Source organism: Sceloporus undulatus, chromosome 1 (assembly GCF_019175285.1).
Source record: "Sceloporus undulatus isolate JIND9_A2432 ecotype Alabama chromosome 1, SceUnd_v1.1, whole genome shotgun sequence".
NCBI lineage: Eukaryota > Metazoa > Chordata > Lepidosauria > Squamata > Phrynosomatidae > Sceloporus > Sceloporus undulatus.
Genome location: NC_056522.1, coordinates 176,063,116 through 176,078,382, shown reverse-complemented (window position 1 = coordinate 176,078,382; position 15,267 = coordinate 176,063,116). Strand labels below are relative to the sequence as shown.

General features: G+C 40.0%; 1 protein-coding gene across 1 annotated transcript in view; it reads right to left on the bottom strand.

The window, feature by feature from the left end:
• Positions 1–15,267, bottom strand: part of EHBP1 (EH domain binding protein 1) — a 306,873-nt gene that overhangs the window by 60,409 nt on the left and 231,197 nt on the right. Inside the window, exon 17 of the mRNA XM_042458024.1 lies at positions 4,148–4,270. Within this exon, the coding sequence (XP_042313958.1) occupies positions 4,148–4,270 (123 nt within the window). The remainder of the gene's footprint in view (positions 1–4,147; positions 4,271–15,267) is intronic.

The following is a 15,267-nucleotide window of genomic DNA, read 5'->3' as shown; positions in this document are numbered from 1 at the left end:
GATGATTACATCAAATATTTAAATAGGAAAATATGGATCCTATTCTGCCCCCCCCCCCCCCCAAAGGATTACACATCTATTTACTTGACCCACTCAAGGCCCTTTTCCAGGTGATCCTGACAAATGAGGCAAGGTGAGTGGCTGCAAGGAAGAAAGGCTTTTCAGTGGTAACATTCCATCAGTGGAATGCACTTCCCTCCTTTTGGCTACATTACCACCATTTCAGTCTTTTAATTCTCCCTGACATTTTAAAGAAGATTTTTTAGTGTTTTTAGATCTTAGCATTGTTCTAATTGTTTTGCTTTTTTAAATAGGTTTTATGTGCTGCTGTATTTTTATTCTTTGCTCAAATCTCCTTCTTTCTCACAGTTAGTCTCAAAGGTGCTATAAGATCCTTTGCATACTGATCCAGACGAACAGGGGTGACTCTGAATTCCACATACACAGTCAGATAATAACAGTTTAAGCACAGAAAGGACAACTAGAGTAATGTAGTGGTTATGTGAATTATGAAGTCTGAAACTTATTTGCGCTCTGAACTTACTGAGTAGCCTTAGGCAAGCCAAACTGTCCCCCACCCATTCCTTACAATAGAGGGATAGCAATACTCACCCACTGATATGCAGAGCTGCAAGGATTATTGGGAGAATGGATGTATTGTTATACAAAGGGATCCTTGCTAGAAAAAGAGTGTAACCAAATAATACAGAAAGGAATAAAAGCACTGGGGCTTGGTCACATTTTCCCTGAATGTCTGAAGATCCAGAAGTAAAGCCATTCAAGACACTAACTACCAGCCTTTCTACCAGAAATAATCAGAAGAATCAAATAGCTAAGATGTGGTTTGTAGTAAATGCAATAATCTTATGGGAACCCAAGAAAGACTACAAACTTGCAGCATTGCCACTCTGTCTTTTTTTAAAGCTGCATGTGCTAATTATTCAAAGGCTTTTCCTTTCAATTAATTGTTTCCATCATTATGTTTTGAAACTATATGAACCTGGTTCAGACCAAGCTGCAGTGAACAATGAAGCAATTGCTTTTTTAAAGATTTGTATTCAGTCTAGTTTCCAAAAAAAGTCAAGAGCAATCTAGAACAGGAACGTAAAAGTGCAGCCTCAAGGTTGAATTTAATTTTTGTTTTAGACTGAAACAATTTTTGCTACATTTATGTCCAGAAACAGCCTTTTCCCAACATTAAATGACATGGAAGATGAATTCTGTGTCAATTCCTGTTGTACAAAAGGTCTCTTGGGGCAGAAATGACCCAAAGAGGGCCAAAAATGTGGAGAGATCACTCCTTGTGCCCACTGAGGGCACTGTGAAATTTTCTTCCCTATTTTCTTCAGGAGCTGGAGGTTTTCAATGTTCCTGAGGGACCCACTGCTGTTCTAGGAGACCCATTTATTAAAGCTCATATCATATTACGTGGCCCAGAGGTAGTCATGAAAAAGTTCAGGTTTGTGCAAGTGCACCCTGAAGTCTATGTACTTGCAAATGAGGGGGGAAAATCCTACCACCTACAATTTGAAAGCAAAAGGCCACATTCAATTTAGAGGAATATCAATGCTAGATCATGATCCTTTCATTTTTGTTTGTTGTTGATGTTGTTAATTGCTGTCAAGTCAGCCCCAACTCATGGCTACCCCAAGGTTGGGACAACTCCAAGTCCCTCTATCCTCTACTGTTCTGCTCAGGCCCTGTAGATACATGCTTCTGACCTCCCTGATTAAGCCTAAGCATCTACAGTGGTGCCTCGGGTTATGAAATTAATTCGTTCTGGCTTTCCGTTAGCGCTGGAAGCCTATAGCATTTGAATTTTGCGCCGAAATGAATTTCGTAACCCGAAAAATATTTCGTAACCCGAAACAGTTTTTGCCAATCCAACTTTTTCGTATCCCGGAAATTTCGTAACCCGCGCATTTCGTATCCCGAGGTACCACTGTAGTTTGTAGTGCCCTCCACCTTTACAAGCATTGATGAAGTCAGTCATGTCCTCTCATGATATGGCCAAACTACAACAGCCTCAGTTTCATCATCTTGACTTCCAGGGGGGTTCCTGGTTTGATCTGTTCAAGGCCCCACTAGTTTGTCTTTTTGGACATTCACAGTATGCTTCTCCAGTAGATGAGTTGATTCTTTTTCTATCCATTTTCTTCACTTTCCAGCTCTCACATCTATACATGGTGATGGGGAATACAATGGATTAGACTATTCTGACTTTAGTGCTCAATTGTATGTCTTTTATCTAGTTTTTTCACAGCCACCCTTTTCTTGACTTCTCCTTGTTTTTAATGAATCATAAATATACACCATCACACTTATGCTGGATCCTATACTACAGTTGTGCAACAAACACCATGGTCTTGAGCTCACTTGCTGCACAATAGCTGATTAGCTCCCCACCACCAAGTCAAAAGTGTAAGAGAAGGATGTATATGTCCTTGCAGAACAACTGGCTGCACTAGGAACTGTACTTACACAGCCCTGAGAAAGTATCTGTATGCTACTGTAGTGTCCCAAGAAGATTCTGGCCATTGTCTGCTATGACAGAAAACGATTTGTTAGTGTGAAAGATATCACAGAATTCTTTTTCAGTATCTCTCTTCTTCACATCTCGTTTAAATCATGGTAAATTTCTCATGAGTCTCCAGAGAGTCAGAGAGAGTCTTCCCTAACTGCAACCAGCTTATACCTCATTGTATAGTAGTAGTCTGGATCAGGATCTCAAGAAGGAAGATTGAATTGTATCCTGAATGAAATCTATTGTAAGGCCAACAGCTGAGATTATCATTAACATAAACAAGGTGTGGTACACACCGCCAACAAGTGGCATACTGGTGCTGGTGTTAGGGAGCATGCAACATGTACATGCTCCCTAACTCTAATACATCATGGCGACGTAACAATGGTAGCACCCTGTATACATGGGCACTGCCATTGTTACGTAAGCGCCATGCAGCGTCTGCATGATACCGCGTGACACTTACGTAACCAGTGTGCCAGTGGTGCACTGGTTACGCTGCTGCCAGGAAGCCGCATGGTTTGGCGGCGGCGGCTTCCCTCCGGCGGAAAAACTGCCGCCGCCAGCCTGGACCTTCAAGAAGGTATGTCCTGGGTCCAAGTCTAAAAACTAATCTGCTATTAATGTCAGAAGGTGAAACATAAACATAGTTCTGAATGGGTTTAACTCACAGAGTTCAACTTAGGTCATAAATGAGTTTATACCCAGTAGTACCTTCTGAAGTACCTGCCAACTTAGGAGTTGGAAAGCATGTAAAAGTGCAAATAGATAAATAGGTACCACTTTGGTAAGAAGGTAACAGTGTTTGTGTGCCCCAGCATTTTGTCATTGTGGCCACACAGCCACAGAGTTGTCTTTGATGACGCTGACTCCCTTGGTTTAGTAATGGAGATGAGCACTGCCCCCTACAGTTGGATACGTCTAAACAATCACATGAAAGGGGAAACCATTACCTTTACCTTCTGAAGAGCAGTTTGAAAAGACTACTCTCCCCCTTACAATACTGCATATTTTTTATCATTGCATTCACCCCACCACCACCACTGTCATGTCTCCACTGCTACCTTAAGCATGGATCTTGTAATTGACAAAAAATAAAATAAAATAAAAAATAAAATGTTTGCATGATAGAAGAAATTTTAGTTCACACCCCACACCACTTAAACTTTCTCCCAAGTAAGTGGGCATAGGATCGTAGCTTTAGCCTTCCAGCATGATTGCTCTTATTTTGCAAATCAGTCAATCATAAAACATAAGTTACCAGCAAGAACAAACAAATAAATAATCAAAAACCCCAGATACTGTTTGCTAAATTCAAACTACATTTAAATTCGACATTATTGACAACAAATAGATCTACAGAACAGCAGAAATATACATCTAGCACATCATTATGGTCACTTTGCTGGAATGTTTTAACATCGCATATTAGAGATATTAGGAACATGGTATTATTAATTTGAACAATGTTAAACAATCAGAAAAGGATTTAATAAAAAGAATGAATCCAAGAGTTAAACAGGCTTGAAAGAGATAAAATATTAGACTAATGTATCACAAGAGGTGTTAATGAAACTATTGTTAGTCATGCAAACCATATAAAATAGCTATTAGTTGAATTACCATCAGAATCAAGGTCATTTTCTAGGTTAGTATGTTGATCTTCACCACCACCACCACCGGTAACAGTGCATTCAGGAATCTTCTCATTAGTAACTATCTCAGTATTATCATTTTGATTCCCATCTGTAACAATATGCCATAGTAAGGTTAGTGCTTTCTGTCTTGTACATTCATAAATAACAGTTAAAACATTACTGTTTTAGTCTCAGCTAAGCACATTCATTTGTGGCACAGAAAGGAAAAAGTAAATGAAATCCAGACACTGTTTATACAAAAATCACACTCTTGATTAATGACAGTATCAATTACATGTATCAATATCTTCCTTGGGAACTTGTTAAGCCATAAGTGGATATGTTCAGTTTAAATTTATTGTTCTGATCAGAGCTTTTTTTAAAAAAACAGATAGAGGCCAGGATCCAATAGTACTACTAGTGATTGAAGAAGCTTGTCAGAAGACTGACGAAGAGCGGGTTTCTCACCCAGGTGCAGCACACGTAACAAGACATTCTCCTTTTCATCTTCTACCTGCCTTCTGTTCTATTTGAATTTCTGCTCTGGAATGTTTTCTAGACATTTAGATAGGCTTGTGTATATATATATATATATGGAAAATCACCTATTCCAGAATCTACCTTCCATCAGTTAAGTGCCCAACTGGACCTGGCCACAGTTCTAAAACACAGGCCACCACTTGAAACATGTGATATTCTTCCTCCATCATTTAGTGAGGCCACATCCTCAATAACTATGCAAGAAACTAAAAGTTATTGTTATACTACAGAAAGAGGGAAAATATCCCACACTGATTTTCAACTGACAGGTAATATTACATGTTAACAGGTACATGTTAATTATCGGGAGAAAGAATTAATTACATGTCACTAATGATCTGCAACCTGATACTTCAGAGTTCTAGGCCAGCCCATTGGGCATTGCGATTAGTAGATATGATATTAAAATAATGACCAGAGTGACATATAGTTGGTTCTGGGCTGAAATGGAACTGCAAAGATGTGATAGGGGAAAAAAGTGCTCATCCTTAAGGATATATAACTGCTGCAACTTTTGTTTTCTGTTTCTTGGAATGTGCATATCCATTTGAACCAGAGAGAATTCCAGCTAGAAACAGTGGTTTCTTGGGTCCAAAACACACTGCAGAAATAATCCAGTTTGAGAAAGCTTTAACTGCTTTGGCCCAGTGCTAGGAAATTCTGGGAACTGTAGTTTTGTGAGGCATTTAGCTTTCTATGTCAGAGAGCTTGGGTGCCACAATAAACTGTAATTCCCAGGATTCCCTAGCACTGAGACGGGTCAGATAAAGCAATCTCAAACTGGATTATTTCTGCAGTGTGTATTGTACCTCAGTAAGATTCAATAATAAGAAAAGCCTGAGGACAACCCTCAAAGCAGTAGTTAAATGGAAAACTTCTCAGAAGACCAATGCATTACCAGGCATTATTGTGGTTGTGAACCAACAGCCACAGTAACTCCAAGTAGGCCAGTTCTTCCTTAGAGGTCTTTAAACAGAGGCTGGATGCCCATCTGTCAGAGATGCTTTGATTGAGAGTTCCTGCATGACAGGGGGGTTGGACTGGATGGCCCTTGGGGTCTCTTCCAACTCTACGATTCTATGATCCACTCAATTGTAATTTGGGAGGAAATAGCCAAACTCAGGCTTTGTTAAATGCCTTAGCACTCAATGAAGTCAATCTTTAAAATTATATACTGCTTTGTGTTAAAGCTACTATAAAAAATTCCCTCTCCATCAGTTAAATGCTCCCCCTTCAAAGAGTGGTCAAAGAGTCACATGCAGCTCCCAAGGCTATCTTGAGGCACCGAGCAACCCCAATATTTTTTTTGGAAAAAATTGGTCAAAATGGACCCCATACAGCAAATTTACACCCACGTTATTTATCTATTTATTTATTTATTTCCTGCCTTTCTCCCAAAATCTCCCAAGGCGTTGAACATATATAAGTTAAAACTGTACAATTAAAATAATAAACATATAAAAATTACAAATATAATTTTTTAAAAAAACATACAGAGTTAAAATTAAAAAGTCCAAGTCCAACCCTCTCGTCTACCAATAAAAACAAGTCTGCCAGATCTCAAAAGGCCTGTTTAAACAAAAATGTCTTTGCCTGCCTACAAAAGGCCAGCAGTGAGGGGGCCAGCCTAGTCTCCCATGGAAGGGAGTTCCACAGGGAAATAGCAGCCACTGAGAAGGCTCTCTCTTGGGTCCTCACCAGGCGAGCCTGGGATGGTGGTGGGACCGAGAGAAAGCCTTCTCCTGAAGATCTTAGGGCTCTAGGTGGTTCATACGGGTAGATACGGTCTTTCAATTAGTCTGGATCTAAGCCGTATAGGGTTTTATAGGTCATAACCAGCACTTTGAATTGTGCTCGGAAGCAAACCGGTAGCCAATGAAGCTGTTTCAATACAGGAGTTATATGCTCCCTGTAACATGTCTCTTAGGCCTGTTACAGACTGTCAAAATAAAGCTGCTTCGGGTCTCTTTGGAGGTATGCTGTTTAAATGATGCATGGGTCCTAAGAGTCTGGAGGTAGCGCCAAAGCCACACTCCATTCCTAAGCACTGGAGGGCAGCTTTGGTGCAGCTTCCGCATTCTTAGGACGCATGCATCATTTAAACAGCATACCTCCACAGAGACCCGAAGCAGCTTTATTTTGGCAGTCTGTAACAGGCCTTAGGGCTTTTTTTTTTTTAGGAACATTTTGAGATTTAAAAAGTTTAACATTGTGGGAAGGGTGACAGGAAGGCTGCTGCCTTCTAGAGTCCAGTTGTGGGTCTGTATGTCCCCAGTTTCTCAAAGTTGCCTGCCCCTGTTCTAAAGACACCCCTTTCTCTGCCTTTTCTTGGCTTCTAGAAACAGCTTTGCCTACTGATTTTTCACCATTTGCACTTTTGAGAATATTTATCTTGATCTAAGCCTGGCTTTTGTGTGATTCATGTTCACCCTTTTGTTTGAATTGATTTCTTTCTCATAGGATATGCATGCCACTACCAGAGTTCCTAGGTTCTTGCCATCTACTCTTGATGTCTACTACTTGCCCAAGGAGACTGAGAACAAGAAGGAACAGAAAGGGAGAATGAACTCACCCACATGGGGGATGGTGAGTGGAAAGACTCTGGCCCCATACAGACTGCCAAAATAAACTTGCTTCAGGTCACTTTGGAGGTATACTGTTTAAATGATGCATGTGTCCTAAGAGTCCGGGAAGCTGCCCCAAAGCTGCGCTCCAGTCCTTAGGATTTCATTTAAACTGCCTACCTCCAAAGTGACCTGAGGCAACCTTATTTTGGCCTGTCTGTATGGGGCCTCTCTGTCTTTTTAAATGTCTTTCTATCATGTGAATAAACTCTGCCATATCTAGTCAGATTTTCAATCTCATTCTCAGCTAAGAGCTGCAATCAAGACTTTGTTGGAGAAAACATTCTCTTTAAATTTCGTATGGGCACCAACAGACAAGGAGGTGAGGAAAAAAAGGAGATAGAAGACTAAGAGAATCTTGTTGGACCATGTGCTTGGCATATGAAATGAATGCTAATGATAATTAGAAAATATACTGGATAGCTGAGGAATGCAAAACACTGCTGAAGTTCACTGAAGTAGATGTTAAAAAAGCTGTAAGACACAGATAACACTGCTCTTATGTACGAAACAGAACACTCCTTTGAAATAGTTCCAACTCTATTATACAAGCTTTCACTTAAGTAGTTTTATTCTTTCCTGGTAAGAAATGTTTGCTGTAGACTATAGCTTAGCTGAACTCGCATTTTCCAGGTTTATGGAAGAGAATGGGAAGGAAAATGAGAATCTAAGGTCTAAACACTATAGGTCTTGGATTTCTTGTTTTTGAGAGCTAATGTGTGCTGTAATGATTTGAATGTTAAGAGAAATGATGCAAGATATTCAGATTCTAGTCCTCATTAAGGGTTATGGGGGGAGCAATGTATGCCACCTTGAGCTCAGTGAAGAAAAGAGAGGGAATAAAAGTAAGCAATAATAGATAATCTAAATAAGATGATAAATTGTGTTTGCTACTACCAATTTCGATTTCAGACAAGGATCATTATACAAATGTTCCTTCCTATTCCTTTGAAGGATTTTTTCAATATAGAGGAGCATATCTACATGAGAGTAACTGATTGAATTTTGTGAGTCCAACAATTTGTTCATTGCAAACTAATCAAAGCAACCAAAGAGGTGACTATATACAAGGACATCACCTAATGATCAATATAGAAATCAAATAGGCTAGTTGATTCTTAAAGGACCAGATAGGGTGTTGTATCATTGTAAGTGTTTTAATTTTTTTAATCTTTTAACCGTATTTTTATTCTTTTTAATAAGTAATCTATTTTAATATTGTAAATATTGTAACAATTTAATTCTGTTTTAATATATCACTTTTCTGTGATTTAGTTGTATTATGCTCTGAACCCCAGCTCTGGGAAAAGAGCAGGATACAAATATAATAATAATAATAATAATAATAATACAGTGCGCTCACTGGACTGAAGCCAGGGACATTGTTAGAGAGGAATGCAAAAAGACTATATCTGCAGTCAAAAAGAAAGTGATACCTCAATGGATGACAGAAGAAACTTTTAAAGCTGTGAAAGGCAGATGAGAAACAAAAGGAAAAGGTAAAAATGTCAACAACAACCCAACAACAACAGGATGAGAACTTGAATGCAGTTTTCAATGCCTTGTGTGCTGGGACAAAGAGATCTACTATAATAATCAATGCCATGAAATAGATGATGATGACAAAAAAGGAAGAACAAGAGACCTCTTCCAGACGATCTTAGAAATCAAAGGGAAATTTAAATCAAGAGTGGGGATGCCGTATGACCAGCAGGGAAACACACTACATGAACAAGTAGAAATAAAAAGACTATGAAAACAATGCAAAGGAGAAATATAAAACAGAGATTAAAGGATGACATATTCATTCAAAGATGAACCTTTTGAAGATAAATAAAGCTGCACTCAGAGCACTTGGGAGGAAGAAATCACCAGAAACTGATGGCGTATGAACAGAGCTGCTTCAATCTACACTGGTACCCCGGGTTACGAAATTAATTCGTTCCGCCGCCGCTTTCGTAACCCGGGATACTTCGTAAGCCGAATAGCCCATAGGCGCTAATGGGGAAAAAGCCGCGGCTGCGCCGCGGCTCCATTTAAAACAGCGCCGGCTTTTTTTCGCAACCCGGGGAAACCTTCGTAACCCGGAAATAATTAATTAAATATTTTTTTTTCGTAACCCGAAAAATTCGTAACGCGGCGCGTTCGTATCCCGGGGTACCAGTGTATTCTAGTTCTAACTTAAAACTGTAAAAAAAAATGGCCCACAGATTGGAAATGCTCAATATATATTCAAATCCTGAAGAAAGGAGACATCCTGGATTGCAGTAAGCACAGGGCCATTGCACTAATCTGCCATGCAAGCAAAATGATGCTCAAAATTCTACAACAAAAACTTTTACCATATATGGAGTGAGAAAAAACAGAAGTCTAAGTTGGGTTCAGGAGAGGCACTAGATTTCATATTGCAAACATACATTGGATAATGGAGTGCACCAAATAATTTCAGAAAAACATCAGCCTGCTCTTTATAGATTATAGCAAAACCTCTGATTGTGTAGATCATGAACAACTACAGATAATTCTTAAAGAAATGGATGTGCCATAACATTTGATTTCCTGAAGTGTAACCTGCACTCAGGACAAGAGGTTGCCAAGACAAAATAAGGAGAAACAGAAAATAAGATTAGATTTAGAGGAAGGAGGCATACAGCAAAAATGTAAAATATGCAGATGATCCCATGCCCCACTAGCAGAAAGTAGCATAGAGTTGGAATGGTGACTCAAAAAAGTCAAGGAATAGAGTGCAAAAGCAGGTTTACAATTGAACATTAAGAAAACAAACCTCATAGAATCATGGAGTTGGAGGAGACGACAAGGGTCATCTAGCCCAACTCCCTGCCATGCAGGGAGACACAAACAAAGCACTCCCAACAGATTGCCATCCAGCCTCTGTTTGAAAACCTCCACTACTCTCTGAGGTAGTGCAACCTACTGTTGAACAATTCTTACCATCAGTAAGTTCTTTCTAATGTTTAGGTGGAATCTCTCTTTCTGTAGTTTGAATCAATTGCTCTATATCAGTGATGACGAACCTTTTAGAGACTGGGTGCCCAACTCAATGGCATTCCCGCATGGGCATCACCCAGTGCTGGGGAGGGGGAATTCCGGGGGGTGGGACTTCCCCAGAGACTTCTGGGGTGGGTGGGACTTCCCCAGAGACAGTTAAAGGCATGGGGGGGTGTCTTCAACTGTCTCTGCATGCCCTCAGAGATGGTTTCATGTGTCAGGGAGGGCACGTGTGCCATAGGTTTGCCACCACGGCTCTATATCGTAGTTTGCAGAGCAGCAGAAAACAAGTTTGTTCCTTCTTCCACATGACACCTTTAAAATATTTAAATATAGCTATGTATCACCTTTTAACCTTCTCTTCTCCATGCTAAACATATCCAGCTTTTGCACTCTATTCCTTGACTTTTTTTTAATAGTAATTCCAACTCTAGTCTATTTTCTGCTAGTGGTATGGGATCATCTACATATTTTCTCTTCTAGTATGCTTGACCATGAAATCACCCCCAGTATTTCCCTAACTTTTCTGAAATTAGCTTTCTTAAAGTGTAGAGTACATAGCTAATTATGTTTGACTTCCCCCTTCCACTGTATAAAAAACTGCAGGTGGTCTCTCATCCATGTGTGTGTGCATGCATGTGCCTTCGGGTTGCCTATCGACTTATAGTGACCCCATGAATGTCATAAGGTTCTTAGTCAAGGAATACTTGGAGGTGGTGTTGTAAGTTCTTTCTGCTGAAATATAACCTGCAGCAAATGGTATTTGTTGACAGTATCTCATCCAAATACTAACCAGGGCTGATTCTGCTTAACTTCCAAGATTATGTTGGATCTGTTGCTTTTAGAGTATTTAGGTCCTTCTCTCATTCATAAGGTCTCTGCCATGGCAGTTAACAATAACAATGAAGTAATACAGCTCACCTAAGTGGCCACCTCAGTGAGAACATAACCATTAAGCTTAGCTAGCCGTCTATCATATAGGCCACTGAAACAAGATCTGCATTATTCTTGTATTTACTCTGTTTTTGGAAATATTTTTTGTTGCCTAACACATGTTGGAAACTGCAATTGTTTCCTTTCTCTGAAGTATCTCTTATGTAGCCTTGAACAACTGGAAACAAAAAAATTACTCACTATGTAACTCACTATGGTCCTGTTCCCCATGCATAAACTGGGGCAATACAAGAGTCAAATACAGTACCTGAATAGAACTAATACTATGAGATGGGCAAGCAAGGAAGTTCTATATAGACAGAAAAATTGGGAAGGTGTATCATTCTTTTTAATGTACACCCAATAAAACAGAAGACAAGTAGCATAATCTTACATCCTGGCATTAAGACTGAAAGAACAAAGAATGTAAATGACCAAGAAAAATTATCTGCAGTGACAGAGAGAATATCTAAGCCATGGTCTGTTTGACACATAAGCTGAAGCAAATCTTGATAGCTTCCCTACGGGGAAAATCTATTAAGTAGTAACAGGATGCATTTCCAGACAAATGGTCAGATTTGGGAAGTTTAATAATCGAAGGTGAAAAGGTAAAGATATCAAACATAAGAATATATATTACAGAATTTGACTATCAAGAATTCATTTTAGATTAAAGGTATGTTGAGAGCTCTTACATGAAAATCCAAATCTAGCATCATTGCAACAAGTCCTGCAATGGGAACTATGTTCTGCTGCAAAAGTGAAGTGCCATACAAAGGTTTTTTATGGCTCAAATTGAGGGCGAGGAAATAGTAGTGAAACCCTGATTGATACAAGACAAGAATAAAACTAGAACTGAACCTGCAGATGTGTGACTGCATCTCTATTTAAAAATGCAGCAAACAGAAGCAGATGCAGTCTGGATTCAAATACGGACTGTGGATGGGCAACTATTCCTCCATGCCATTTTCCCAGTGAAAATTACAACTACCACTGTTTGTACTAATAGGGAAAAACTGACATGCTTAGAAAAAGAATGTGATCTAATGAATTTCCCTTTCTGTGGAAAGCATTCCTTCCCAGGAAGGGAAGAAATAATGAATGATTCCCTATTCTCCTTAGCTCCCTATGCCTTCTCCAGAAATCTGCTGCAATAGATTGGGGGAACCCTCAAGAGCAGACTGTGAGAGGAGAGTAAAGTATCACAGAATCATAGAATTGGAAGAGACCTCAAGGGCCACCAAGTCCAATCCCCTGACATGCAGGAACTCACAACCAAAGCATCTCCGACAGATGGCCATGAAACCTCTGTTTAAAAACCTCCAAAGAAGGAGACTCCATCACACTCCAAGGGAGTTTGTTCCACTGTCAAACAGCTCTTACTGTCAGGTGGTTCTTCTTAATATTTAGGTGGAATCTCTTTCCTGTAGCTTGCATCCATTGTTCCAGGGACTATTCTCTGGAGCAGCAGAAAGCAATCTTGCTCCATCCTCAATATGACACCCCTTCAAATACTTATAGAGAACTATCATATCACCTCTTAACTGTCTTTGCTCCAGGCTAGCCATACCCAGCTCCCCAAGTCTCTCCCCATAGGGCATGGTTTCCAGACCCTTCACCATTTTAGTTGCCCTCTTACAGATAAATTGGTGTGCGATCCGAATCGATGGATTGATTCGACATCAGATCGTGGTTTACACTACACTTGCCCTGATTGCATTTTCTGTCATTGCCTGGCATCAAAATAACCCATTTGTGGTTCCCATTCATGAATGAATTGATTCAAAATGATTCGGTTCTAGCTGGCAGAAGGGGAAATTTGAATCAATTCCGATCCACTTGTGGTTCACACTTGTGCGGAATCGATTTATCGAAAAAGAAGCTAAAAAAATTAGAATAAAAAAGACATGGGTTAAATGGGTCTGGAGCATGGCCCCCTTCTCGGAATCAGATTAAGTGGGAAGCAAAAAGGTCAATGCAATTTTAGGCTGCATCAATAAAAGTATAGTGTCTAGATCAAGGGAAGTTATAGTGCCACTGTATTCTGCTTTGGTCAGGCTCCATCTGGAATACTGTGTCAAGTTCTGGGCACCACAATTCAAAAAGGATGTTGAGAAACTGGAGTGTGTCCAAAGGAGGGTGACTAAAATGGTGAAGGGTCTGGAAACCATGCCCTATGAGGAAAGACTTGGGAACTGGGATGTTTAGTCTGGAGAAGAGAAGGTTAAGAGGTGATATGATAGCCCTGTTTAAATATTTGAAGAGATGTCATATTGAGCAGGGAACAAGCTTGTTTTCTGCTGGTCCAGAGAACAGGAAAAGAGATTCCACCTCAACATTAGGAGGAACCTCCTGACAATAAGGGCTGTTCGACAGTGGAACACACTCCCTCAGAGTGTAGTGCAGTCTCCTTCCTTAGAAGTCTTTAAACAGAGGCTGGATGGCCATCTGTCGGGGGATGCTTTGATTGTGAGTTCCTGCATGGCAGGGGGGTTGGACTGGATGGCCCTTGTGGTCTCTTTCAACTATAATTCTATACTATGGTTCTAGGGCCGTTTGCAATCTGGTTTAAAAGGCAGTGGGAATGAGGCCACAGTATTTCCCTAAGTTTATTGAAATTAGCTTTCATAAAGTCTGTGTGTTTGACTATGCCTGGTTTCCCCTTTCTACTGTACAGTGCTCCCGCATCATACACGGGTGCCTTTTATGCGGCTTTCAGCTTACATTGAAAGTCGTGCAATGGGAGAATAATGGCATGTGTGCCTGTGCCATGCGCGCTGTGCGCCGTGCACGAGGCCCATTATTTTCAATGGAGCTCGAGCATATGCGTGATTTGCCTTACGTGGAGGGTTCTGGAATGGATCCTCATGTAAGGCAAGGACACACTGTATAACTAACTCTAGGAGGCTTGATCATTCCTGCCTAAGGATCCCACCATTTCCACCCGATTAACCAGGTCATCACTGTTGGTTAGGGAGTAGGGGCTTCAGGGGGTGGGGTGGCTGAGGAATTGCTGAAAGTTTCCCTCTCATTCTACTGATAGAAGCCTACTACTGGCAGACAGAAATTAGATAGATTTCTCTCAGATATTAAAATGTAATAGCAAGTTTTACTGCAGAATCTGATGTAAATTCATTTCATACAATATGGATAGGTAAAGCCAAGTTTGGGGCTGGAGGCTTAGTGCTTAAGATGCTGATTCCAATGATCACAAGGTTGGCAGGTCAGCAGTTCATGACCCAAGCACCGTGTGACAAAGTGAGCTTCCGTCACTAGCCCCAGTTTCTGTCAACCTAGCAGTTTGAAACCATGTAAGAGTGCAAGTAGATAAATAGGTACCACTTTGGTGGGATAGTAACAGCATTCTGTGTAGTCATGCTGGCCACATGATCACAGAGTTGTCTTTGACAAAGCTGGCTCCCTTGGCTTAGTAATGGAGTTGAGCACTGTCCCCTACACTTGGACATGACTAGACAAATTGGTCAAATGGCCAATCTTTACCTCTTAAAACTGAAGATTGCTGCTTGGTGTACACTTAAGAGGAAGCCGAAGGAAATAACTTTCCCTGACAAATGTATTTGATGTTACACAAATATTCAAATAGGTTTTCTGAGAGTTACAACCACAAATTTCCAAATGGCTCAAAAATAAAATATTAGGTTTGGAGAATAGTTATAGATAGTTCTCTTTCGAAAAATGCCAAATACTGTAGTCTTCACCTGTTTTTTCTTATTAAAGAAGAAAGGAATGAATATCGTGCATTAATGAGTTACAGGCAATAGAGACAATATGAGAGAGGAAAGAAGGTAGGAGACATTTTGTACTTGTGCCAAATGAAAGATTATCTTTGTGAGTGCTTATGAATTCAATGAAGGTAAGATTGAGCAGAAACAAAAGAATAATATTTCATTTTGCATAGCAATTTATCTGGGGGCATAAAATGACTAATTGTAAAAGATATAGTCCGCAAATTCTTTACTACTGAATTCAAATGTAGAAA